Genomic DNA, 27,790 nt, shown 5'->3' with positions numbered 1-27,790 from the left:
ATATCCATTATGTAACTAACTACACTTTGCATTAAGAGGTTACAATAAGAAGTGAAAGAAATATAGAAAGCTTATGTATCCTAAATCTCTTAGTGGCTTTCTTTCTCATTCCCCATTTATTCAGAACCCACGTGCCATGTAGACTATCCGGTTTTTAATTGGACATGTCAGATTTCAATTGACTTTCTGTGTTTGAAAAATGAAAATGAAAGACACTCAACTCCATTTTAGCTGTGAGGATACTGGGGTAGAAAAAGGGGAACCTTAGAGTATTTGGATGCACAAAGAGAGTAGCTTAATGCAGAACCTATTCTTGCCCAGCTCCGTTCCCCGTGAGACCTGGGCCCGTGTTTATCAGGCGTCACAGGAGTGCTGATCTAGAAAGGTAAAACTGATCCAAGATCAGCACCCCCACTCTGAGACGCTTGATAAATACTGGCCCTTAGCTACTGCCTAAACTTTGCAGCCTGGTCTGGTATCAGATTCTCTCCAGTAGGAGTAGTGAGCTCCAGTCACGCGGCCTAGCTCTGAAGCAGGCTAAAGTAGCAGTTGATTTTATTAATTAAACAAGGTCTAGCACACAATATCGGCTATGTCAGTTGGATGGCGACATAAAAAGACACGTTGAGGCAAAACAAATGTCTGTTAACATTTTGATAGTGTCACAAAGCATGTGAGACAATTGGTGATATTGCCAGCTTGATATACTGTTTCTACTATTTCTATACGGTTTCTAATGGCTCAGAACGGTGGTCATCAAATTCAGTGTAAAAAAAGAATCCCTGAAAGTATCTTTCCTCCGATTGTGTGAAAGAACAGTTCATGTTTCAATGCAACTTATTCAGGATCATTTATATCAAAATGCTCCTTCATTTAAATCAATTTTCAGACTAACACATCCAAAGCACTGCAAGCATGTTGCTTGAAATGAGTTTCTGTAAACATTATTTGTTTAAGATAAGAAAATCCTTACAATATTATCTCAATTGCATTGAGACCTAATAATAGTAAAAAAAAAATGTAACACACCCACCTCTTACACTTTAGTTGAAATTATAATGAGCTATGACGTGTTTCCCAAATGCTCTTCAGTGGACCTACTTCAATTGAAGATTAAAATATTTAGTACAAATCTATGGACAATGAGGACCTAGTTTGGACCTAGAAAAGTGCAACATAGGCTAACATTTCCCTGCTGATCGAGTTGATTTAGAGATGTCTTAATAATGTAGCATGAATCACGATATGATCTCAATTTGTCTCATATCAATCCAATTATTTATGCAGTAGTTGAAAATAACTGACAATTTCACAGCACTGGCCATCCTGGGTTGAATTCAATAGTACAACATAGATTCTCTCCTTTACGTCCTCTGCACTGATGGTCAAGAAATTAGACGGGTGACGCATGAAGTCCTGGTAGGGATCTGCCAATTAGATGAAGGAGAGGTGACAAGGAGAGGAAGCCAGTTAAGACTATTGAGATAGAGTACACCCAATGTCTAATGTGTGGTTCATGATTCCTCACTTTCCCATTTCTAGCTCAGAGGGTTGTAGGTCGTGAATGTGCAGCAAAGAGTGGGAGCTTTACGCCTCTGCTTTTTGGTCTCCGTGAGCCAGGCTCTCCTCACCCTCCTCCTCCTCCTCCTCCTCCCCAGGAACCTAGAACACAATCACATCTCAGTCAGTCACAGATCTCAGAATTTAGCCACAATTTAATCTATACCAAATCATATTTGTTATAAAATAGTATTTTTTAAATTTACATGTAATACAAGACAGTATGCCACATTTGCCATGTGTGACTAATAACAATCTATATGTGGCTAATGCCACATTATGGGACTGGATATGTCAAATGTTACATGAGTGTCACACCAATAATGTAACATCCTATACGTTATACCATATACCTCAGGCATTTGATTCAACTGTAAGCTAGTGATGGTCATTAATGGATCAGGATAATGTGTTGTATTTGTTTCTTTCAGATTATTACCTCCCAATAAATGGAATCATCAAAGCAGTTCTGATCTGGAGGCTGTCCCCAGAATGGAAGCTTCATTATCAGACCTGTACAAATAGAAAAGTTATTAACAGTATTATTAAATATATGTTTCCCAGTGGGCATCGTATAAAACAAACCGCATAGTTTTATAAAATATGAAAACTGTCTGTTCAAATGTGATGTAGATTTTTTGAATGACAAAGAATGGCAGTCTGTCACGTTCTGACCTTTATTTCCTGTGTTTTGTATTTAGTTAGTAATGAATTTCCTGTATTTAGTTAGTAATGAATTTCCTCCTCTTCTTCCGAAGAGGAGAGGCGAAACGGATCAGAGGACCAATACTCGGCGTGGTAATTGTCCATGGTTCTTTTTAATGCGTTAAGGTACAAATGAACAACTGACTCCAAAAAAACAAGAAATGTGAAAACTCAGAGCCCCTCAGCCCAGAGCTGCCGGAGCCCCTCAGCCCAGAGGCGCCAGAGCCCCTCAGCCCAGGGGCGCCAGAGCCCCTCAGCCCAGAGGCGCCAGAGCCCCTGCCCCTCTGTCCCGAGCCCCTGCCCCTCTGTCCCGAGCCCCTGCCCCTCTGTCCAGAGCTTCTGCCCCTCTGTCCCGAGCTGCCCCTCTGTCCAGTGGGGTCATTGAGAGGGGTTGCCATGGTGAGAAAGCCACGGAGGCGGACAATAAGGCGGACTAAGACAATGGTGAAGTGGGGTCCGCGTCCCGCGCCAGAACCGCCACCGCGGACAGACGCCCACCCAGACCCTCCCCTATAGGTCAAGGTTTTGCGGCCGGAGTCACGTTCTGACCTTTATTTCCTGTGTTTTGTATTTAGTTAGTATGGTCAGGGCGTGAGTTGGGTGGGCAGTCTATGTTTGTTTTTCTAGGTTTTGGGAATTTCTATGTTTCGGCCTAGTATGGTTCTCAATCAGAGGCAGGTGTCATTAGTTGTCTCTGATTGAGAATCATACTTAGGTAGCCTGGGTTTCACTGTGTGTTTGTGGGTGATTGTTCCTGTCTCTGTCTTTGCACCAGATAGGACTGTTTTGAGTTTTCACATTTCTTGTTTTTTTGGAGTCAGTTGTTCATGTGTACCTTAACGTATTAAAAAGAACCATGGACAATTACCACGCCGCGTATTGGTCCTCTGATCCGTTTCGCCTCTCCTCTTCGGAAGAAGAGGAGGAAATTCATTACACAGTCTCTCTCCACCCACCTGTAATAGTTCCTCCAACCAAAGCAAACCCAAGGGATGAGGCCAGGGCTGCACCCTGCATGGCAGCACTCCTGAGGGAAGAATGGCGGAGATGAGAAAATTACAGTACTTAGGTAATTATGGCAAGAGACCCTTATTTTGAGACAAATTATTGAGGCCAAGTTCACACCTTAACGGAAAAGTGAATTATTAGACGTTCAAGAACTACACTATCTGTATCTGATATTGACTACACATCGTCATTTACCAAAGGTCTTTAGAAAATCATTCCTTTTCAAATGCCTTTTATTTCTAATATCTCTAATTCTTTTATCCAATGCCTTTATAGATATACAGTATGAAGAATGCCATTGGATGAGCCCTACCCGTTCTTCTTGCCCAGAGCGACAGCCACAATTCCAGCGATACCCCCGAGGATGCCAGGCATGCCGTGCAGATTGTGGACACCACAGGTGTCCTGGATGCCCAGGTTGGATGTCAGGATTGGCTGAAACACAGAGAGAAACAGTTGTGTAATTTCTGTATTCCCTAGTGCCCACTCATTTCAACATATTTCTAGCCATCTGATGGCAGGTTAGTCAGTCATGGATGGATGGGTGATTGTTTTGACTAAAATGCAAGTTTCTCCCAGCAGGCAAAACTCGTTTAACAAACCAGAAACAGATTTTCTCATTGGGCTGAGGACACTATTTCCTCCCCCTAACTGGTTAGTGAGGATGCTGACATTCAAAAGGAATGTAGGTTTATTGCAACTCACAAGGCATGTCTATGTTGCAACACTAGTTGGCTTTTCATAGACAATTAGGTGTTCTGGTCCACTGCAGGGTTGTGGTGGCAGGTAGCCTAGTGGTTAAGAACATCAGTCCAGAAACTGAAAGGGCACTAGTTCAAATCCCAGAGCTGGCAAGATGGAAATATCTGCTGTTTTGCCCTTGAGCAAGGCAGTTAACCCCCAACAAAAACAACTACTCCCCAGGGACTGATGATGTTGATTAAGACAGCCCTCTGCACCTCTCTGATTCAGAGGGCTTTGGTTAAATGCACAAGACACATTTTGGTTGAATGCATTCCGTTATGACTAGGTATCTCCCTTTCTATTGGTTCAGACTTGTGTGACCTTTGAACTCACAGTGAGGAACTTGAAGCCCAGGGTGGAGACGATGCCAGCCACGAACCCGATGATCATGGCACCAAAAGGGCCGATGTCCATGTCAGCGCAGGTTCCCACGGCAACACCTCCTGCCAGAGTGGCATTCTGGATGTGGACCTATAGAAGACACAGAAGCATCTTTTATATTTTATATTTTATTTAACCTTTATTTAACATGAAAACTCAGTAAAAAAAAAAAATCTTATTTACAATGGCGGCCTACCCCGGCCAAACCCTGCCCTAACACGGACGACGCTGGGCCAATTGTGCGGCGCCCTATGGGACTCCCGATAACTGCCAATTGTGATACAGCCCGGGATCAAACCAGGGTCTGTAGTGAGCTATGCTATGGTAGGCGCTGTGTGAGATTTTATTGTTGCTTTCCCAAAGACACACAATACACGCGTACACACTCAATATTCTTGTTTGAACATAAACAAGTAAAAATAAATTGAAAGAAAGTAAACAATTTACAGATTTGCTGTGATCCTTTGTGGTTTGAATGAAGCATTGGAAGACTCACCATGTCTAGTTTGCCTTTGTGCTCCACCAAGCTGGAGACGGCATAGGCAGAGAGTACGCAGGCAGCCAGGGAGAAGTAGGTGTTGGTCACCGCCATGAGCTGATCAGTGCCAGATTCAGCGATGGCAGAGTTGAAACTGGGCCAGAACATCCAGAGGAACACGGTACCTGGAGAAGATATTCAAGGAGGATTTTGATTTGTCTGCTACTTCAGTTAATTCTAAAATATATAAACAAAAAAGTGATGTATTAAATATATTGAAACTACATTGAACAGAATTATGCCTGCTAGTGTCACTGTTTTTATAATACAGTGAGTTTTAGAAGTGATACACTGTATTTCCACTAGGTGGTGAATGAGACTATGATTTGGGGGAGCTTCCACTTCCCCTGTGATAAAATGTACAGCGCAAACAGACACCAGGAGCCGTATGTATCAAGCGTCTCAGAGTAGGAATGGTAATCTAGGTTCAGGTCCCCCTGTCCATGCAATCCCATTAATTGTGATCTAAAAGTGGTGCGGCGAATAGCCTAGTGGTTAGAGCGTTGGGCCAGTAACCGAAAGTGTTGATGGATTGAATCCCCAAGTTTACAAGATAAGAAATCTGTTGTTCTCCCCCTAAACAAGGCATAGGAAGTTCCCCGGTAGGTTGTCATTGTAAATAAGAATTTGTTCTTAACTGACTTTCCTAGTAAAATAAATGTTTAAAAAAAATTATACTAAAATCAACACTCCTACTCTGAGATGCTTGATACTTAGAACCCCCTTATTGCTGAATGGTTTTTTCTAGTGTTCCAAAGAACATTTTAACAATATTTAGTGGATCTATCTACTACTCTTTAATCTATAACAGTTGTTAGTGACTGTCTACGCTAATCAATAAAATGCATAGATTATTATGATACGTTTCTTTCTCCCCAATTTTATGATATCCAATTGGTAGTTCCAGGCTTGTCCCATTGCTGCAACTCCGTACGGACTCGGGAGAGGCAAAGGTTGAGAGCTATGCGTCCTCCGAAACACGACCCCTCCAAGGTGCACTGCATCTTGACACACTGCTTGCTTAACCCAGAAGCCAGACGCACCAATGTGTCAGAGGAAACAACATACAACTGGCGACCGAAGTCCCCTAACCCGGACGACGCTGGGCCAATTGTGCGCTGCCTCATGGGTCTCCTGTTCACGGCCGGCTGCGACACAGCCCGGATCAAACCCGGGTCTGTAGTGACGCCTCTAGCACTGCGATGCAGTGCCTTTTACCGCTGTGCCACGCGGGAGGCCAAAATGCATTGATCTTGATGACTGCCATGTGAGCTGCTCTTACCGATCATGGCGAAGAGGTCAGAGTGGTAAACAGAGCCATCGTTCTCATGGCTGTTCCTCAGAGCTGGCCGGTATAGCATGCGGGCCACTGCGAGACCGAAGTATGCCCCAAAGGCATGGATAATCATGGAGGCCCCAACATCATTGGCCTGTGAGTGGGACAAACCACATAAAGTAGTTAGTTCATGTTGTAAAAAAAAGACCAGCACTACTAACCTAACTTTCTCCTTAGCCTGCTAGTAACCTCAGTCACCTGTCAATCACCCATCCTTCACACCTCTGCACATTCCCAAGCAAAACTTGTGCACTGATTTGTTGGGTATAGGATTGGACCGATTCAGGAATATCAAATAAATTGACCTAGATATATTTTTCCCTTTGTAGGTTCATCCCTAAGAATTTACGCCGTGGTTATATTTGTCTGAGCCCTTTTGGATTCAGGATGAAACTTGTCTGATCGCGGTTATCTTGGGCTGTCACTTCTCACCACTGGAGGGCAGTCTCACTAGGGTTATGGGCCAGGTGTATAAGGTCCCCGGAAAACAGATAATGCACATATATGGGTCAACAGTAGATTCACACAGTTTTTGCTGCTACTCACAAGATTGCACGCAATATTGCTTATTGAACTGTATTAACTAATATCATTTTCTAGTATAGTGTTTTTCATGTTCACAAGTTCTTAGATGAGTGGACAAGGTTGAAGTTAGTTTGTTGTGACAGACTGTTAGAATAAGGGTTAGTTCTGGGATCTGAGATTATGGTGAAGTGCACTGACCTCCAGGATTTCGGCCACCAGATGTTCGTTGATGCTGAAGATGGTGATCTCCAGGATGGTCATGATGAGGAGCTGGACAGGACTGGTTTTTCCCAGCACTGCCCCGAACGAGATCAGAACGGTGGCTGTGCTGAAATCTGCGTTGATCATCCTTATGGTGAGGAGGGAGAGGACGAGTAGGAGGGAGTGAAGAGAGAGAAAGAGAGAGCGAGAGATGTCTTGTTAACACTAGAACAGAACACTTCTCTATGATTGTCCTCTATCTTGTGCACAGAATACCACTGATGCTAGCTTCATTCATTCTACCCGTTCTGTTGCTGTATTAACCTTTTTGGGATAGGGGGCAGCATTTTCACTTTTGGATGAATAGCGTGCCCCGAGTGAACTGCCTCCTACTCTGTCCCAGATGCTAATATATGCATATTATTAGTAGTATTGGATAGAAAACACTCTGAAGTTTCCAAAATTGTTTGAATGATGTCTGTGAGTATAACAGAACTCATATGGCAGGCGAAAACCTGAGAAGAATCCAACCAGGAAGTGGTATATCTGAGGTTTGTAGGTTTTCAAAGCTTGGCCTACCGAATACACATTGAGATTTGGATGAGGTTGCACTTCCTAGGGCTTCCATTAGATGTCAACCGTCTTTAGAAACTCATTTGAGTATTCTACTATAAAGGAGGGGCTCATGAGACCTCTTTGAGTCAGTGGTCTGGCAGAGAGCGCAATCCCGACAGAGTTACTTCTCGTTCCAGTGCTTTTCTGAAGTCAAAGGAATTCTTGGAGGTTGGAACATTATTGATGTTTTATGTTAATTTCATCCTAACGATTGATTCCATACATCGTTTGACATGTTTCTAAAGGACTGTAACGGAACTTTTTGAGTTTTTGTCTGGATGAAGTGCCTGCGCCTCATGAAGATGGATTACTTCTAACAACAAGTGGCTATTTGAACATAAATGATGGAACTTTATGGAAGAAATCAGTAATTTATTGTCGAACTGGGATTCCTGGGAGTGCCTTCTAATGAAGATCATCAATAGTAAGTGAATATTTATGGTGTTGTTTCTAACTTTGTTGATTCCAAAATGGCGGATATTCCTCTGGCTGTTTTGGGTTCTGAGCGCCGTTCTCATATTATGCTTTTTCCGTTAAAATTTTTTGAAATCTGACAAAGCGGTTGCATTAAAGGAGAAGTTTATCTTTAATTCTGTGAATAACACTTGTATATTTTATCAATGTTTATTATGAGTATTTTTGCAGAATCACTAAGATGTTTTGGAATCAAAACATTACTGCACGTAAGGCGCCAAATGTAAACTGAGATTTTTGGATATAAATATGCACATTATCGAACAAAACATACATGTATTGTGTAACATGATGTGCTATGAGTGTTATCTGATGATCTTCAAAGTTGAGTTATTAATTTTATCTATCTGTGACTCCTATCTTTGGCTGGGAAAATGGCTGTGTGTTTTTTCGACACGGCTATGACCTAACATAATCACATGTTGTGCTTCAGCTGTAAAGCATTTTTGAAATCGGACACAATGGGTAGAGTAACAAGATGTTTATCTTTCATTTGCTGTATTGGACTTGTTAATGTTTGAAAGTTACATATTTCTAAAAAAAAACATTTTTGAATAATATATGCCATTTAGCAGACGCTTTTATCCAAAGCGACTTACAGTCATGTGTGCATACATTCTACGTATGGGTGGTCCCGGGAATCGAACCCACTACCCTGGCGTTACAAGCGCCATGCTCTACCAACTGAGCTACAGAAGGATTTCGCGTGATGCCTTTTCAGAGGAATGTTGTCGAGGGGTTCCGCACTAGAAAGGTTAATGTGTCTAGAATAGAAGGCTTCTCTACGACTGTCATCTAATGTGTACAGTTGAAGTCGGAAGTTTACATACACTTAGGTTGTCATTAAAACTCGTTTTTCAACCACTCCACAAATGTCTTGTTAACAAACTATAGTTTTGGCAAGTTGATTAGGACATCTTCTTTGTGCATGACACAAGTCGTTTTTCCAAAAATGGTTTACAGACAGATTATTTCATTAATAACTCACTGTATCACAATTCCATTGGGTCAGAAGTTTACATTAAATCAAATCAAATTTTATTTGTCACATACACATGGTTAGCAGATGTTAATGTGAGTGTAGCGAAATGCTTGTGCTTCTAGTTCCGACGATGCAGTAATAACCAACAAGTAATCTAACTAACAATTCCAAACTACTGTCTTATACACAGTGTAAGGGGATAAAGAATATGTACATAAGGATATATTTAAGTCGTTTAGCAGATATATGAATGAGTGATGGTACAGAGCAGCATAGGCAAGATACAGTAGATGGTATCGAGTACAGTATATACATATGAGATGAGTATGTAAACAAAGTGGCATAGTTAAAGTGGCTAGTGATACATGTATTACATAAGGATGCAGTCGATGATATAGAGTACAGTATATACGTATGCATATGAGATTAATAATGTAGGGTAAGTAACATTATATAAGGTAGCATTGTTTAAAGTGGCTAGTGATATATTTACATAATTTCCCATCAATTCCCATTATTAAAGTGGCTGGAGTTGAGTCAGTGTCAGTGTGTTGGCAGCAGCCACTCAATGTTAGTGGTGGCTGTTTAACAGTCTGATGGCCTTGAGATAGAAGCTGTTTTTCAGTCTCTTGGTCCCAGCTTTGATGCACCTGTACTGACCTCGCCTTCTGGATGATAGCGGGGTGAACAGGCAGTGGCTCGGGTGGTTGATGTCCTTGATGATCTTTATGGCCTTCCTGTAACATCGGGTGGTGTAGGTGTCCTGGAGGGCAGGTAGTTTGCCCCTGGTGATGCGTTGTGCAGACCTCACTACCCTCTGGAGAGCCTTACGGTTGAGGGCGGAGCAGTTACCGTACCAGGCGGTGATACAGCCCGCCAGGATGCTCTCGATTGTGCATCTGTAGAAGTTTGTGAGTGCTTTTGGTGACAAGCCAAATTTCTTCAGCCTCCTGAGGTTGAAGAGGCGCCTTCTTCACGATGCTGTCTGTGTGAGTGGACCAATTCAGTTTGTCTGTGATGTGTATGCCGAGGAACTGTTTCCTGAAGTCCACAATCATCTCCTTAGTTTTGTTGACGTTGAGTGTGAGGTTATTTTCCTGACACCACACTCCGAGGGCCCTCACCTCCTCCCTGTAGGCCGTCTTGTCATTGTTGGTAATCAAGCCTACCACTGTTGTGTCGTCTGCAAACTTGATAATTGAGTTGGAGGCGTGCGTGGCCACGCAGTGGTGGGTGAACAGGGAGTACAGGAGAGGGCTCAGAACGCACCCTTGTGGGGCCCCAGTGTTGAGGATCAGCGGGGAGGAGATGTTGTTGCCTACCCTCACCACCTGGGGGCGGCCCGTCAGGAAGTCCAGTACTCAGTTGCACAGGGCGGGGTCGAGACCCAGGGTCTCGAGCTTGATGACGAGCTTGGAGGGTACTATGGTGTTGAATGCCGAGCTGTAGTCGATGAACAGCATTCTCACATAGATATTCCTCTTGTCCAGATGGGTTAGGGCAGTGTGCAGTGTGGTTGAGATTGCATCGTCTGTGGACCTATTTGGGCGGTAAGCAAATTGGAGTGGGTCTAGGGTGTCAGGTAGGGTGGAGGTGATATGGTCCTTGACGAGTCTCTCAAAGCACTTCATGATGACGGAAGTGAGTGCTACGGGGCGGTAGTCGTTTAGCTCAGTTACCTTAGCTTTCTTGGGAACAGGAACAATGGTGGCCCTCTTGATGCATGTGGGAACAGCAGACTGGTATAGGGATTGATTGAATATGTCCGTAAACACACCGGCCAGCTGGTCTGCGCATGCTCTGAGGGCGCGGCTGGGGATCCCGTCTGGGCCTGCAGCCTTGCGAGGGTTAACACGTTTAAATGTCTTGCTCACCTCTGCTGAAGTGAAAGAGAGACCGCATGTTTCCGTTGCAGGCCGTGTCAGTGGCACTGTATTGTCCTCAAAGCGGGCAAAAAAGTTATTTAGTCTGCCTGGGAGCAAGACATCCTGGTCCGTGACTGGGCTGGATTTCTTCCTGTAGTCCGTGATTGACTGTAGACCCTGCCACATGCCTCTTGTGTCTGAGCCGTTGAATTGAGATTCTACCTTGTCTCTGTACTGACGCTTAGCTTGTTTGATAGCCTTGCGGAGGGAATAGCTGCACTGTTTGTATTTGGTCATGTTACCAGACACCTTGCCCTGATTAAAAGCAGTGGTTCGCGCTTTCAGTTTCACGCGAATGCTGCCATCAATCCACGGTTTCTGGTTAGGGAATGTTTTAATCGTTGCTATGGGAACGACATCTTCAACGCACGTTCTAATGAACTCGCACACCGAATCAGCGTATTCGTCAATATTGTTATCTGACGCAATACGAAACATATCCCAGTCCACGTGATGGAAGCAGTTGACTGTGCTTTTAAACAGCTTGGAACGTTCCAGAAAATTATGCCGTGGCTTTAGAAGCTTCTGATATGCTAATTGATATCATTTGAGTCAATTGGAAGTTTACCTGTGGATGTATTTCAAGGACTACCTTTAATCCCAGTGCCTCTTTGCTTGACATCATGGGAAAATCAAAAGAAATCAGCCAAGACCTCCACAAGTCTGGTTCATCCTTGGGAGCAATTTCCAAATGCCTGAAGGTACCACATTCATCTGTACAAACAATAGTGCACAAGTATAAACAACATGGGACCACGCAGCCGTCATACCGCTCAGGAAGGAGACGCATTCTGTCTCCCAGAGATGAAAGTACTTTGGTGCGAAAAGTGCAAATCAATCCCAGAGCAACAGCAAAGGACCTTGTGAAGACGCTGGAGGAAACAGGTCCAAAAGTATCTATATCCACAGTAAAAACGAGTCCTATATCGACATAACCTGAAAGGCCACTCAGCAAGGAAGAAGCTACTACTCCAAAACCGCTATAAAAAGCCAGACTATGGTTTGCAACTGCACATGGGGACAAAGATCGTACTTTTTGGAGAAATGTCCTCTGGTCTGATGAAACAAAAATAGAACTGTTTGGCCATAATGAACATTGTTATGCTTGGAGGAAAAAGGGGGAGGCTTGCAAGCCGAAGAACACCATCCCAACTGTGAAGCACGGGGTTGCAGCATCATGTTGTGTGGGTGCTTTCCTGCTTGAGGGCCTGGTGCACTTCACAAATTTGATGGCATCATCAGGAAAGAAAATTATGTGGATATATTGAAGTAACATCTCAAGTTAAAGCTTGGTCGCAAATGGTGTCTTCCAAATGGACAATGACCCCAAGCATACTTGCAATGTTCTGGCAAAATGGCTTAAGGACAACAAAGTCAAGGTATTGGAGTGGCCATCACCAATGCCCTGACCTCAATCCTATAGAGTATTTGTGGGCAGAACTGAAAAAAGCTTGTGCGAACAAGGAGGCCTACAAATCTGACTCAGTTACACCAGCTCTGTCAGGAGGAATGGGCCGTAATTCACCCAATTTATTGTGGGAAGGTTGTGGAAGAATACCCAAAACGTTTGAACCAAGTTAAACAATTTAAAGGCAATGCTACCAAATACCAAGTGAGTGTATGTAAACTTCTGACCCACTGGGAATGTGATGAAAGAAATAAAAGCTGAAATAAATCATTCTCTCTACTATTATTCTGACATTTCACATTCTTAAAATAAAGTGGTGATCCTAACTGACCTGAAACAGAATTTTTACTAGGATTAAATGTCAGGAATTGTGAAAAACGGAGTTTAAATGTATTTGGCTATGGCGTATGCAAACTTCAGACTTCAACTGTACGTACATGTGCTATTACTGCAAGCTGATTATTGGTTTTGACGGTTTTGGTAATGTCTATGTTGTATTTACTTGAAGATGTCTTCTATCATGGGTACTATGATGATACTTCTAGCTTTATTTATTCTGAACGTTCTGTTAGTGTACTATTTGTATTTACTTGAAGATGGAGACTTTGATCTTGCCGTCGTCCAGGTGCCAGAGGCCTTGCATGATTAGACCCCACTGCAGAGCGAAGGCGGCCAGGAGCAGGTTGAGGCCCACGCTGCTGAAGCCATATCTCTTCAGAAAGGTCATCAGGAAGCCAAAGCCAATGAAGATCATAACGTGGACATCCTGGAACACTGGGGAACAAATGGCAGGTCAGAGGTCAGCTCAGTGGAGTTTGATTCATTAAAAAAAGTGACTTCCAAAATGGCAGAGATATTAACATTTTAAATTCACATGAAATCCAAAACACATTGGTGGTAGTGTTAACATAATATATTTGCATCTTTTCTCTATAAAACAGGCCCCATATGATTTATTCACTTTGAATGAATAGTGAATGAAAACTAAAACAAATGAATAACAAATTACTCAATAGAAGACAAAACAAGGAACAAACCAAAAAGACAGGCTTTTGAAAAATTAACTATTTTTCATAAAATTGTACAGTTATCTTAGCTAGCTGAATTGCTAGCAGAATTGTTTACTTGTTGCTAAGCAGTTGCTAGGGACTCTCCTGGAAGAAGCTAGCTAGCTTACAAAGAATAACAACAAAAAATATCTAGTTAACAGAAGAAAGGAAGACAAAATAAGGACAAAAGAAGGACAGAAGAAAAAGGAAAAGAAAGAGGACAACAAAGTGAAACAGTCAGCACTTCTATTGCAACTTCGTATTTCGTCGTCCTAACGTAGTCTACACTGCTATCTGCCCAGCAGCTAGCCAGCTAGCAAACGTCCACCGTCTACCGAATAGCAGCACTGTAGAAACTATTACACTCAACTGAACGACTTGATTAGTGTAGTGTTAGCTAGCTACATAGTTGTCTTTGCTGTCTTCGTATCCAAGATAATTGTGTAGTTTAGAGCGTGTAGTCTTAGAGTGATTATCTTAATTTACCGAGGTTAGCTAGCCAGCTATTTGTCGTCCTTAACGTAGGAGACACTGCTAGCTAGCCAACAGCTAGCCAACGTCTACTGAATAGAACTTCCGCACTCAACAACCCGGTCGCATTCCGCTTCGCTCCACAGGTAGTATCACATTTTTCATTTCATTTCATTACAGCACAACGGTTTGATTTGTTTGATCGTAGCTAGCTACTTAGATTGTGGACAGTTTTCAGCAAGTTGCAACATTGAAATACAGAAAAAACGTTTTTCCATGAACATAGCTAGCTACATAGCCGTCTGTGTATCAAAGATAATTGTGTAGTCTAGAGCGATTTTCTAGGTTAGCTAGCCAGCTATTGTCGTTCTTTTAATGCAACGTAACGTAATCAACACTGCTAGCTAGCCAGCTAGCCCCCGAATAGCAGCACTGTAGAAACTATTACACTCAACGGAACGACTTGATTAGTGTAGTGTCAACAACGCAGCCACTGCCAGCTAGCCTACAAAGTCAACAACGCAGCCACTGCCAGCTAGCCTACTTCAGCAGTACTGTATCATTTTAATCATTTTAGTCAATAAGATTCTTGCTACGTAAGCTTAACTTTCTGAACATTCGAGACGTGTAGTCCACTTGTCATTCCAATCTCCTTGCATTAGCGTAGCCTCTTCTGTAGCCTGTCAACTATGTGTCTGTCTATCCCTGTTCTCTCCTCTCTGCACAGACCATACAAACGCTCAACACCGCGTGGCCGCTGCCACCCTAATCTGGTGGTCCCAGCGCGCACGACCCACGTGGAGTTCCAGGTCTCTGGTAGCCTCTGGAACTGCTGATCTGCAGCCAACAAGGCAGAGTTCATCTCAGCCTATGCCTCCCTCCAGTCCCTCGACTTCTTGGCACTGACAGAAACATGGATCACCACAGATAACACTGCTACTCCTACTGCTCTCTCTTCGTCCGCCCACGTGTTCTCGCACACCCCGAGAGCTTCTGGTCAGCGGGGTGGTGGCATCGGGATCCTTATCTCTCCCAAGTGGTCATTCTCTCTTTCTCCCCTTACCCATCTGTCTATCGCCTCCTTTGAATTTCATGCTGTCACAGTTACCAGCCCTTTCAAGCTTAACATCCTTATCATTTATCGCCCTCCAGGTCCCCTCGGAGAGTTCATCAATGAGCTTGATGCCTTGATAAGCTCCTTTCCTGAGGACGGCTCACCTCTCACAGTTCTGGGTGACTTTAACCTCCCCACGTCTACCTTTGACTCATTCCTCTCTGCCTCCTTCTTTCCACTCCTCTCCTCTTTTGACCTCACCCTCTCACCTTCCCCCCCTACTCACAAGGCAGGCAATACGCTCGACCTCATCTTTACTAGATGCTGTTCTTCCACTAACCTCATTGCAACTCCCCTCCAAGTCTCCGACCACTACCTTGTATCCTTTTCCCTCTCGCTCTCATCCAACACTTCCCACACTGCCCCTACTCGGATGGTATCACGCCGTCCCAACCTTCGCTCTCTCTCCCCCGCTACTCTCTCCTCTTCCATTCTATCATCTCTTCCCTCTGCTCAAACCCTCTCCAACCTATCTCCTGATTCTGCCTCCTCAACCCTCCTCTCCTCCCTTTCTGTATCCTTTGACTCTCTATGTCCCCTATCTTCCAGGCCGGCTCGGTCCTCCCCTCCCGCTCCGTGGCTTGACGACTCATTGCGAGCTCACAGAACAGGGCTCCGGGCAGCCGAGCGGAAATGGAGGAAAACTCGCCTCCCTGCGGACCTGGCATCCTTTCACTCCCTCCTCTCTACATTTTCCTCCTCTGTCTCTGCTGCTAAAGCCACTTTCTACCACTCTAAATTCCAAGCATCTGCCTCTAACCCTAGGAAGCTCTTTGCCACCTTCTCCTCCCTCCTGAATCCTCCTCCCCCTCCCCCCTCCTCCCTCTCTGCAGATGACTTCGTCAACCATTTTGAAAAGAAGGTCGACGACATCCGATCCTCGTTTGCTAAGTCAAACGACACCGCTGGTTCTGCTCACACTGCCCTACCCTGTGCTCTGACCTCTTTCTCCCCTCAATCTCTCGATGAAATCTCGCGTCTTGTGACGGCCGGCCGCCCAACAACCTGCCCGCTCGACCCTATCCCCTCCTCTCTTCTCCAGACCATTTCCGGAGACCTTCTCCCTTACCTCACCTCGCTCATCAACTTATCCTTGACCGCTGGCTACATCCCTTCCGTCTTCAAGAGAGCGAGAGTTGCACCCCTTCTGAAAAAACCTACACTCGATCCCTCCGATGTCAACAACTACAGACCAGTATCCCTTCTTTCTTTTCTCTCCAAAACTCTTGAACGTGCCGTCCTTGGTCAGCTCTCCCGCTATCTCTCTCAGAATGACCTTCTTGATCCAAATCAGTCAGGTTTCAAGACTAGTCATTCAACTGAGACTGCTCTTCTCTGTATCACGGAGGCGCTCCGCACCGCTAAAGCTAACTCTCTCTCCTCTGCTCTCATCCTTCTAGACCTATCGGCTGCCTTCGATACTGTGAACCATCAGATCCTCCTCTCCACCCTCTCCGAGTTGGGCATCTCCGGCGCGGCCCACGCTTGGATTGCGTCCTACCTGACAGGTCGCTCCTACCAGGTGGCGTGGCGAGAATCTGTCTCCTCACCACGCGCTCTCACCACTGGTGTCCCCCAGGGCTCTGTTCTAGGCCCTCTCCTATTCTCGCTATACACCAAGTCACTTGGCTCTGTCATAACCTCACATGGTCTCTCCTATCATTGCTATGCAGACGACACACAATTAATCTTCTCCTTTCCCCCTTCTGATGACCAGGTGGCGAATCGCATCTCTGCATGTCTGGCAGACATATCAGTGTGGATGACGGATCACCACCTCAAGCTGAACTTCGGCAAGACGGAGCTGCTCTTCCTCCCGGGGAAGGACTGCCCGTTCCATGATCTCGCCATCACGGTTGACAACTCCATTGTGTCCTCCTCCCAGAGCGCTAAGAACCTTGGCGTGATCCTGGACAACACCCTGTCGTTCTCAACTAACATCAAGGCGGTGGCCCGTTCCTGTAGGTTCATGCTCTACAACATCCGCAGAGTACGACCCTGCCTCACACAGGAAGCGGCGCAGGTCCTAATCCAGGCACTTGTCATCTCCGTCTGGATTACTGCAACTCGCTGTTGGCTGGGCTCCCTGCCTGTGCCATTAAACCCCTACAACTCATCCAGAACGCCGCAGCCCGTCTAGTGTTCAACCTTCCCAAGTTCTCTCACGTCACCCCGCTCCTCCGCTCTCTCCACTGGCTTCCAGTTGAAGCTCGCATCCGCTACAAGACCATGGTGCTTGCCTACGGAGCTGTGAGGGGAACGGCACGTCAGTACCTCCAGGCTCTGATCAGGCCCTACACCCAAATAAGGGCACTGCGTTCATCCACCTCTGGCCTGCTCGCCTCCCTACCACTGAGGAAGTTCAGTTCCCGCTCAGCCCAGTCAAAACTGTTCGCTGCTCTGGCTCCCTATTGGTGGAACAAACTCCCTCACGACGCCAGGACAGCGGAGTCAATCACCACCTTCCGGAGACACCTGAAACCCCACCTCTTTAAGGAATACCTAGGATAGGATAAAGTAATCCTTCTCACCCCCCCCTTAAAATATTTAGATGCACTATTGTAAAGTGACTGTTCCACTGGATGTCATAAGGTGAATGCACCAATTTGTAAGTCGCTCTGGATAAGAGCGTCTGCTAAATGACTTAAATGTAATGTAAATGAATAAAACTCTGGGAGCGCTTGCTATGTGAGTATAATCCTCTATTACAACACGTCAAAGACATTCAAATCAGTTGACAGTCTAGCTATTGATCAAAACCTAGGGCTATAAGTGGCATGTAAATATTCCATTCATTATGTTGCTTTGCCTTTGGCTGCTCAAATGATTCACAGAGCACCCGCATTGGATTGTGCAGCAACATTAGTAACCCCTATCCCCATGAGGGGGTCAATGAAAATCCTGAGGAGGGAAGACCAATTAGATTAGTCTGTGAATGGGATACTGAGAACTGAGGCTCCCAATTCTAAACTTAATAGATGGATCACTGTGCTCACACTTTATGCATGTTTAGATTGATGTATACAAGAGGACAGACTTTACTTATAAGGACTTTAGCTCACTGTGTGTGCGGACAGCAGGATGTGAGCACTATCCGAGTTTCTGCAGATAAGGATCAGGCTACTGGCCCAAGAGACTGATCAAATGTGTGTATGTGTGTGCGTACGTACGTAGGTGCGTGGAGCTTAAAATGGTTTGTCCACCGCCGCTGGAGGAACAATCCTAATTCTCCAAGCTCCACTCCCACTCCCACCCACACACTCTACTCCCACTCTCGCTCGACACTCAGAAAATGTTCTCTTCCCTGAAATGCCTGACCACAGGAAGCCAGACTCCCAATTCCCAAAAGTGATCAGTCATTGTGCGATGGATGACGGGTCCTCATCTGGAAAGTACATCAAGGTGTGGCCGTTTGCAGAATGTGGAAACAATAGTCTGTGTTTCCCCAGCTCTGGTTAGCATTGTGGTGGGAATTTAGCATTGTGGTGTCAGGGAAGCTGGGTAGGGTAGCCTAGTGGTTAGAGCATTGGACTAGTAACTGGAAGGTTGCAAGTTCAAACCCCTGAGCTGACAAGGTACAAACCTGTCAATCTGCCCCTGAACAGGCAGTTAACCCACTGTTCCTAGGCTGTCATTGAAAATAAGAATTTGTTCTTAACTGACTTAAATAAAGGTAAAATCAAAAATCAAAAAAGGACAGTCACCACCCAGACTGTCCTGGGGAAGTAATGGAATACAGGGTGTGCGGTTGGGGGGCTTAGGTGCAGCATAGACTAGCCCGATAGGTCCGTTGTCTTGTTTTGTCTGTGACTATATGTGACTACTCTATATACTCTATGTAAGCTGTGTATGACTCTCCAAGAAACATGTCTACCAGCATGCCATTCCAGTGCCATACACATCTCTTTCTCTGTATGTGTCTCTGTGCCATACCAGGCCTTACTATAAGTAAAAACCGATGCTACATTTTAGGCAATTGTAACTGGCAATTCATTTAAGAGTTGAGTTTGTTCGGAGGCTCCCTCTTTATGCCACACAGTGATAGAGACAGAATAAACAGGAAGGTTAGCTCTTCTAAACAGATTTAGTCTCAAATTAGAAGTCCATGAATTCCTCACTCATTATCGTGTTTACATGTGACTGTCTCTTTCTACCCAGGAGTGCATTGTATTGCTATGGATGAGATTCAGCGCACTGGACCATGATTATAATCAGGTTTAGTATTACTTATGCAATGCCTCCGAGACGTCATAGGATACATTATAACCCCTCTGGCACTGGCCAGAACACCCGCGCCTATCCGGTAACAAACAAATAACTAAAATCTATCCAATATTTTCCCTGATATCAAAGTCTGAACAATGTAAAATATGTAAGATATACAAAATGCCTTGTAAGATATATACAGTCTTGGCCAAAAGTATTGAGTATGACACAAATATAAATTTCCACAAAGTTTGCTGCTTCAGTGTCTTTAGATATTTTTGTCAGATGTTACTATGGAATACTGAATTATAATTACAAGCATTTCATAAGTGTCTAAGGCTTTTATTGACAATTACATGAAGTTGATGCAAAGAGTCAATATTTGCAGTGTTGACCCTTCTTTTTCAAGACCTCTGAAATCCACCCTGGCATACTGTCAATTCACTTCTTGGCCACATCCTGACTGATGGCAGCCCATTCTTGCATAATCAATGCTTGGAGTTTGTCAGAATTTGTGGGTTTTTGTTTGTCCACCCGCCTCTTGATGGTTGACCACAAGTTCTCAATGGGATTGAGGTCTGGGGAGTTTCCTGGCCATGGACCCAAAATATCGATGTTTTGTTCCCCGAGCCACTTAGTCATCACTTTTGCCTTATGGCAAGGTGCTCCATCATGCTGGAAAAGGCATTGTTCATCACCAAACTATTCCTGGATGGTTGGGATAAGTTGCTCTCGGAGGATGTGTTGGTACCATTCTTTATTCATGGCTATGTTCTTAGGCAAAATTGTGAGTGAGCCCACTCCCTTGGCAGAGAAGCAACCCCACACATGAATGGTCTCAGGATGCTTTACTGTTGGCATGACACAGGACTGATGGTAGTGCTCACCTTGTCTTCTCCGGACAAGCTTTTTTTTCGGATGCCCAAAACAATCGGAAAGGGGATTCATCAGAGAAAATGACTTTACCCCAGTCCTCAGCAGTCCAATCCCTGAACCTTTTGCAGAATATATGTCTGTCCCTGATGTTTTTCCTGGAGAGAAGTGGCTACTTTGCTGCCCTTCTTGACACCAGGCCATCCTCCAAAAGTCTTCGCCTCACTTGTGCATGCAGATGCACTCACACCTGCCTGCTGTCATTCCTGAGCAAGCTCTGTACTGATGGTCCCCCGATCCTGCAGATAAATCAACTTTAGGAGACGGTCCTGGCGCTTGCTGGACTTTCTTGGGTGCCCTGAAGCCTTCTTCACAACAATTGAATCGCTCTCCTTTAAGTTCTTGGTGATCCGATAAATGGTTGATTTAGGTGCAAACTTACTGGCAGCAATATCCTTGCCTGTGAAGCCCTTTTTGTGCAAAGCAATGATGACCGCATGTGTTTCCTTGCAGGTAACGATGATTGACAGAGTAAAAACAATGATTCCAAGCACCACCCTGAAGCTTCCAGTCTGTTATTCAAACTCAATCAGCATGACAGAGTGATCTCCAGCCTTGTCCTCGTCAACACTCACACCTGTGTTAACGAGAGAATCCCTTACATGATGTCAGCTGGTCCTTTTGTGGCAGGGCTGAAATGCAGTGGAATTTTTTTTGGGGGGGGGATTCAGTTAACTTGCATGGCAAAGAGGGACTTTGCAATTAATTGCAATTCATCTGATCACTCTTCATAACATTCTGGAGTGTATGCAAATTGCCATCATACAAACTGAGGCAGCAGACTTTTTGAAAATGGATATTTGTGTCATTCTCAAAACTTTTGGCCATGACTGTACAAGATAAGATAGCCATGTGTTGACTGAACAAATCAGCATTTTTGTTGTTAATACATTGCATGCAATGTTTTCTGTTCTTTAGCATTGATTGAGGGTACTGATTGGGAATGTGCAAATCAAGCAACGTGCAAAACATTACCTCACAATAAGTGGGTTGATGCAAGGGAATGGACAATAGGGTAACAAAAACTAGGATACATGATGTATCGTGTATTATTACTGGGAACTATCTAACCTGATAAATTCCTTCCGGTGTCAGCACCCTACTATACCAACTGAGACGTAGAGTACTAAACTTGAAGCTTAGGAACATAGCAGCAAAACAAGTCTCAGCTTTTATCTTGTCCATATTGGATATCTCCCTTCTTCGGCCTACCACTACACATTCATCTTACCCAACATTGTCATCTAAAATCTCCAATCTTGCAAAACCAAATAAATAATACAGAGATATGCACTATTGTTATGTACTGTAGAAGGTAGTTTAGTGTTAGCACACAGTTAGGCACCACACTGGACCAGGATAGACTTCAACACTCCGCACCCCAGGTGGCAGCACCAACCATGTCCAAGTGCTGTGCTATAAAAGGACGTTTTGGGTGGCCGTGAGTGTCACGCCTTGGTCATTGTATCTTGTGTTTTTGTTATATGTTTGGGTAGGCCAGGGTGTGACATGGGTTTATATGTTGTATTTCGTATTGGGGTTTGTATTAATTGGGAGTGTGTATTAGTAGGGGTGTGTCTAGTTAGGCTTGGCTGCCTGAGGCGATTCCTAATTGGAGTCAGCTGATTCTAGTTGTCTCGGATTGGGAACCGTATTTAGGTAGCTTGAGTGCGCGTTGTATTTCGTGGGTGATTGTACCTGTCTTTGTGTTAGTCACCAGATAGGCTGTATTAGTTTCACTCGTTTGTTGTTTTGTATTCTCAGTTATTTCATGTACAGCATTTTCTTCATTAAATGTCATGAGTAACCTACACGCTGCATTTCGGTCTGACTCTTCAAACAACAGACGAACGACATTACAGTGAGGCCTTTTATTTGTTTTTTATCTTTAGTTTTGGCATTAGTGCTGAGAGATTTACCAATATTTCTTATTTTTTTGGTTATTAAGGAATATAAAACAGTAAAGTAATCCAAATAAAATGAATATGCACAGCTGGAAGCAACAGGGGGAGGGAAGATGTCCTGGAAACCTGTCACCATGGGTGACACGCTCAACCACATTTCCTTGGTGATTTACATGGGACTAGTAAAGGTATCAAGATTAGTTGACAACTGGAGAAAGATCCCCACTCTATCAGCTCGAGTTCCCCACCTCCACCATGAGTGAAAACTGATTCTTGGCCATCAACCGTACTCTTAACATGAGTGATCCACAAAAGGATCAGGAGAATGACCAGAAAAAGGGGACTGCAGGGTATGATCGTCTTGCAAGAGTCAAGCCCCTTTATCATGACATGGTGGAGGCAAGCAAAATGTACTTCCAGCCTGCTCAAAATCTATATATAGATGAGCGCTTGGTTGCCTCAAATGCTCGAATTGGCTTGCAGACCAAATGGGGTTACAAGCTCTTTGTGCTAGCCGATGGGGCATATGGGTGAGGAAGAGTGTCCCCATTCCTGTTTCTGTGACTTCAATGCCAGCATGGAGGTTCTTGACCTATCTGATCCTCTGATACGCTATTACCAGGTCTTCCACAAGACCAGGAGGTAGTATATCACTTTTTTTCTACCACTTTGTGGACATTGCTACAGTAAAGGCTTTCATTCTCCACAAGCACATGGCCAAACCAAAAGGTCAAACCCATCTCTCCCAGTTGGCCTTCCGAGAGTAGCTGGTATTGGAAATGGCTGAATTGTGGGCCCAAAGCAACCTCACCACCATCACAAGACCCTCCACTCAAGGTGAGCGCCACTATCTAACACACCTGCCAAAAGACAAAAGGAAGAACTGCAAGCATTGCACAAAACACAAAGAGAAAAAAAGGGTGTTTCCTGGCAGAGAGGGACTGCGTCAAAGAATGTCAAGGCATGCACAAGCTATGATGAAAGTGAAATCCAATCATCTGGGATGTAAAAATGAACACGAATGCCATTTGTAAATCATTCAGCTAAATTTCTATTTGTACACCTTTTTTATTGGAGGACACGTGTGTAACCAAGTTTGTGTTTGATAAGACAATTTTGTATCTTCTTTAATGTCCAGTGGCTACTTTGAAGAATCTGAATATAAAGTATATTTAGATTTGTTTAACACTTTTTTTTGTTACTACATGATTCCATATGTGTTATTTCATAGTGTTGATGTCTTCACTGTTATTCTACAATGTAGAAAATAGTACAAATAAAGAAAAACCCTTGAACGAGTAGGTGTGTCCAAACTTTTGACTGGTACTGTACATCTATTTATTTTATATTGTTTTTGTAAACAGTTACTTTGTATGGGGGGACCAATAGCCTAGGCTAAACATTCAGGCATTTTGGAGAGGTTGAAAAAAACTTGATATCCCCTGTATGTCCCCTGACACCACCACAATGTTTGAGAGAGGTTGGTGTTGTAGAAATGTAGTTTTTATAGTGAACAATAAATATTTTTGCACATCCAGTGTGCCAAAGCAGTGCAATTACCACATTCTGACACTTTGGAGAGGTTGAAATGACACTTGAATGTACCCTGGATACCCCGCAACACCACCACAATGTTTGAGTGATGTTGATATGGTAGAAATTGTGTTTTTATACTGAACAAATAGGATTTAGGGATTACAAATTATAGCACTGATTATATGTAATAGCACTGGAATAATCTAATTTACAGACATACAGTTGAAGTCGGAAGTTTACATACACCTTAGGCAAATACATTTAAACTCCTAGTAAAGATTCCCTGTCTTAGGTCAGTTAGGATCACCACTTTAAATTAAGGATATAAAATGTCAGAATAATAGTAGAGAGAATTATTTATTTCAGCTTTTATTTTACCTCTGATCTGACTCACTAAACACAAATACTGTGTTTGTAAATTATGTCTGAGTGTTGGAGTGTGCCCCTGGCGGTTCGTAAATACATTTAAAAAACACAAATTGTGCCTCCTGGTTTGCATAATATAAGGAGAATTGAGTATGAGAATGTAGTACTTTTTCCACCACTGTACTAAAAAAAAGAAATGTCCCTTTTTCAGGACCCTGTCTTTCAAAGATAATTTGTAAAAATCCAAATAACTTAATTAACAGATCTTCATTGTAAAGGGTTTAAACACTGTTTCCCATGTTTGTTCAAAGAACAAACAATTAATGAACATGCACCTGTGGAACCGCCATTAAGACACTAACAGCTTACAGACGGTAGGCAATTAAGGTCACAGTTATGAAAACTTAGGACACTAAAAGAGGCCTTTCTACTAACTCTGAAAAACACCAAAAGAAAGATGCCCAGGGTCCCTGCTCATCTGCGTGAACGTGCCTTAGGCATGCTGCAAGGAGGCATGAGGACTGCAGATGTGGCCAGGGCAATAAATTGCAATGTCCGTACTGTGAGACGCCTAAGACAGCTCTACAGGGAGACAGGATGGACAGCTGATTGTCCTCGCAGTGGCAGACCACGTGTAACAACACCTGCACAGGATCGGTACATCCGAACATCACACCTGCAGGACAGGTACAGGATGACAACTCACTTCAAGAACTGGCAAATTTGGTGCAGTCCATGAGGAGGAGATGCACACAGTACTTAATGCAGCTGGTGGCCACACCAGATACTGACTGTTACTTTTGATTTTGACCCCCCCTTTGTTCAGGGACATATTATTCCATTTCTGTTTTGTCACATGTCTGTGGAACTTGTTCAGTTTATGTCTCAGTTGTTGAATCTTGTGTTCTTACAAATATTTACACATGTTAAGTTTGCTGAAAATAAACACAGTTGAAAGTGAGAGGATGTTTCTTTTTTTGCTGAGTTTACATTTAAAACCAGATACTTTTCCTCAAGTGGTATTTTACTGGGTGACTTTCACTTTTAATTGAGACATTTTCTATGAAGATATCTATACTTTTATTCTGGTATGACAATTGGGGAGCTTTTTACGCCAGTGCAATTGGTGAAGTTGCTTTTTGTGAACTGTAATTGCAAATTACAAATTCGGCCTGACTTTGATGAAAGGAGTAGACTATGGCTGTAAAACAACCATGTGTAACAAATCTTAAGGTCCCCATTCTTTGAGGAAAACAAGTACTTCACAGAGCCACAGAAACCATTGGTTCCTCTCAATATTTTTTTTAACAATGATTTTGTCCATTGATGGTAAAGCCTAGCAACAACATAGGCTCATATTTTTCAAAATTGCATTCCTCCTCTTATTTCCTCTGCTATGAACATGTATTTGCGGCAACTTGTGGTTGTTCAGCTGAATGAGCATGTTATGGGACGTTAATTAGCCAGTCTTGTTGAGTAAATTGACCGTTTTGGGGGGTCAATTATGATAGTTATGAATGCAATCTGCAAATGTTACAGCTTTCTTAAGAAAATAAAGTCAATGTCGCCTTTAATTACACATCTCTAGCTGTATAACCCATTAAACAACATCTTGAAATAAAAATATTCTCTCAGTTTATTTAAAAACAACCAATAGTTCTAAAGGTTTTAGGATGTCTTTGGATATGCAAAATTCTTGGAATGGAAAAGGATCGGCCCAAATGCTAAGCTCTACGCTAATCTCTTCGGGTCACACCTGCCCTGCCCATTTCTGGGCAAACCTCTATATTGTAAGTCTGCAAGTATTTATGCTGTTTTAAAATAGGTAGAAAATACACTTTCTGGGATTCCAAGAACCACCCAAAGAACACCAGACTAACATCTAAATTATTTTTGTACAAAAGGTAAAGTAGTAGGGGTGGGCTTTGGCACTTTTCATAGATAGACTTATCTATCTCCAAACACAAATTCACGTACATTTTTAACTCAATCCTATGTCTCACTAAAATACATGACTGCATTTCCCTTAAGTGCACTTGCGAGTTCTATTGTAAGTATGTCGATGCCATTCAGTCCTGGCATTCATCTTCCCATTTGCACAATCCATCTGGAGGCTAGCCACAGTGAACCTGTCCAGTATGAGAGAGAGTGGTGCCCCTATGACAGCTCGAGCATCTGGCCCATTCCCTAAAGAGTATTTCTAGGTGTGAGGATGCTGGAATGGGCACGTGCACAACAACCTCACACCATGCATTCCCACGACATCTCTCTGATTGTTCACAGGAGTATCTGATAACTCAATAATACCATCTCCAATGATCTATAGCTTATCCCTCAAAGCTACTGCACAATTATTAAGAGAATAAGGGTCAAATCTTTGAGACTCAACTTCAATAGCCCTTCATCCATAGCAACCAGGGTTGGCATTAAGGAGTCAATACAATAAAATCCATGATTCAGCCAAGCTCCCACAACCAGGCTGACACACTGACAGCCTGCTCCCAGACCTGTTCCTGTCTTGCCAACTCCTATGGTCATTGTCATTCCAAGACCACACAAACTGATCTGGGACCAGGCTAACATGAAGGAGCCTTCGGGTGTCACTTACTGGGATAAAGGGTCAGAGGATCCTGTTCCGTCTTCTTCTCATGGTGTGTGGTGTTGTGGGCTCCGTGCCCCCCGTGTTTCCCATCATCGTAGTCCACAAACACAGCGAACAGGATGATGGTGATAATCTCCAGAGTCAGAGCCAGGATAGGAAACTTAAGCCTCATGTTGGTGGAGTATGCAGGCATGCCAATATTAACTAACTGTGTGTCTCTCTCTCTCTCTCTCTCTCTCTCTCTCTCTCTCTCTCTCTCTCTCTCTCTCTCTCTCTCTCTCTCTCTCTCTCTCTCTCTCTATCTCTCTCTATCTCTCTCTATCTCTCTCTCTCTCTCTCTGTTAATCTCAGGCTGACCCTCTGTCTCTGACACACGCTCACTTTTTCACTCTCGCCCTATCTTTTGGGGCTTGTGGTAATAGTCTGACGGGTGGAGAGCAACTGGTGTCTGGTTTTAAATTGGTGCAGGTTTCGTGGGGACCAATGGCAGGGCAGAACAGTCAGGCCCGCATGGTTACTCCCCTTTCTTCACTTTGCTCATGGGGATGGGTTTCCTCACTGTTGGGTGTTTACTCTTTTTAAAAGAGGGGGAAAAAACAAGATTTTGGCAAAACACACAGTAATGACCCCCGGCCAGTGACAGAGACATGAGATGAATGGCTAATGAGCTTTTTTCAACTAATTTGTCACTGTCAGAGTCATGCTGGTGTGTTTGGGTGATACACTACATGACCAAAAGTATATGGACACCTGCTCGTCGAACATCTCATTTCAAAATCATGGGCATTAATATGGAGTAGTTCCCTCTTTCCTACTATAACAGCCTCCACTCTTTTTGGAAGGCTTTCCACTAGATGTTGGAACATTGTTGCGGGGACTTGCTTCCATTCAGCCACAAGATAATTAGTGAGGTCTGCCACAGATGTTAGGCGATTAGGCTCACAATCGGCGTTCCAATTCATCACAAAGGTGTTCGATGTGGTTGAGGTCAGGGCTCTGTGCAGGCCAGTCAAGTTATTCCCACACCCATCTTGACAAACCATTTCTGTATGGACCTCGCTTTGTGCACGGGGGCATTGTCATGCCTGCACAAAGTTGGAATTACAGAATCGTCTAACATGTCATTGTATGCTGTAGCATTAAGATTTTCCTTCACTGGAACCTATCCCGAACCATGAAAAACAGCCACAGACCATTATTCCTCTTC

General features: G+C 43.7%; 1 protein-coding gene across 2 annotated transcripts; it reads right to left on the bottom strand.

Annotated features, from left to right (window-relative positions):
• Positions 1 to 132: 132 nt before the first annotated feature.
• Positions 133 to 26,999, bottom strand: LOC123994847 (ammonium transporter Rh type A-like). Of its 2 annotated transcripts, XR_006831741.1 has the most exons (11): positions 26,590 to 26,999; positions 12,993 to 13,176; positions 6,996 to 7,146; positions 6,219 to 6,366; positions 4,895 to 5,061; positions 4,351 to 4,488; positions 3,587 to 3,708; positions 3,222 to 3,292; positions 2,000 to 2,073; positions 1,529 to 1,662; positions 133 to 1,427 (listed from the first exon to the last, which is right to left on the bottom strand). XR_006831741.1 is itself a non-coding variant. In XM_046297897.1 (10 exons), the coding sequence occupies exons 1-10, from the start codon at positions 26,774 to 26,776 to the stop codon at positions 1,588 to 1,590; spliced, it is 1,317 nt and encodes a 438-aa protein (XP_046153853.1). In that variant the 5' UTR covers positions 26,777 to 26,999; the 3' UTR covers positions 133 to 1,587. The 2 variants fall into 2 exon arrangements, 1 of the variants encoding a protein (XP_046153853.1); XM_046297897.1 differs by having other exon boundaries at positions 133 to 1,662.
• Between the last annotated feature and the right edge of the window lie 791 nt (positions 27,000 to 27,790).

This window comes from Oncorhynchus gorbuscha, linkage group LG14 (genome assembly GCF_021184085.1).
Source record: "Oncorhynchus gorbuscha isolate QuinsamMale2020 ecotype Even-year linkage group LG14, OgorEven_v1.0, whole genome shotgun sequence".
NCBI classification, from domain to species: domain Eukaryota; kingdom Metazoa; phylum Chordata; class Actinopteri; order Salmoniformes; family Salmonidae; genus Oncorhynchus; species Oncorhynchus gorbuscha.
The sequence above is the reverse complement of the archived record's forward strand: the minus strand, read 5'-3'. Positions and strand labels throughout refer to the sequence as shown.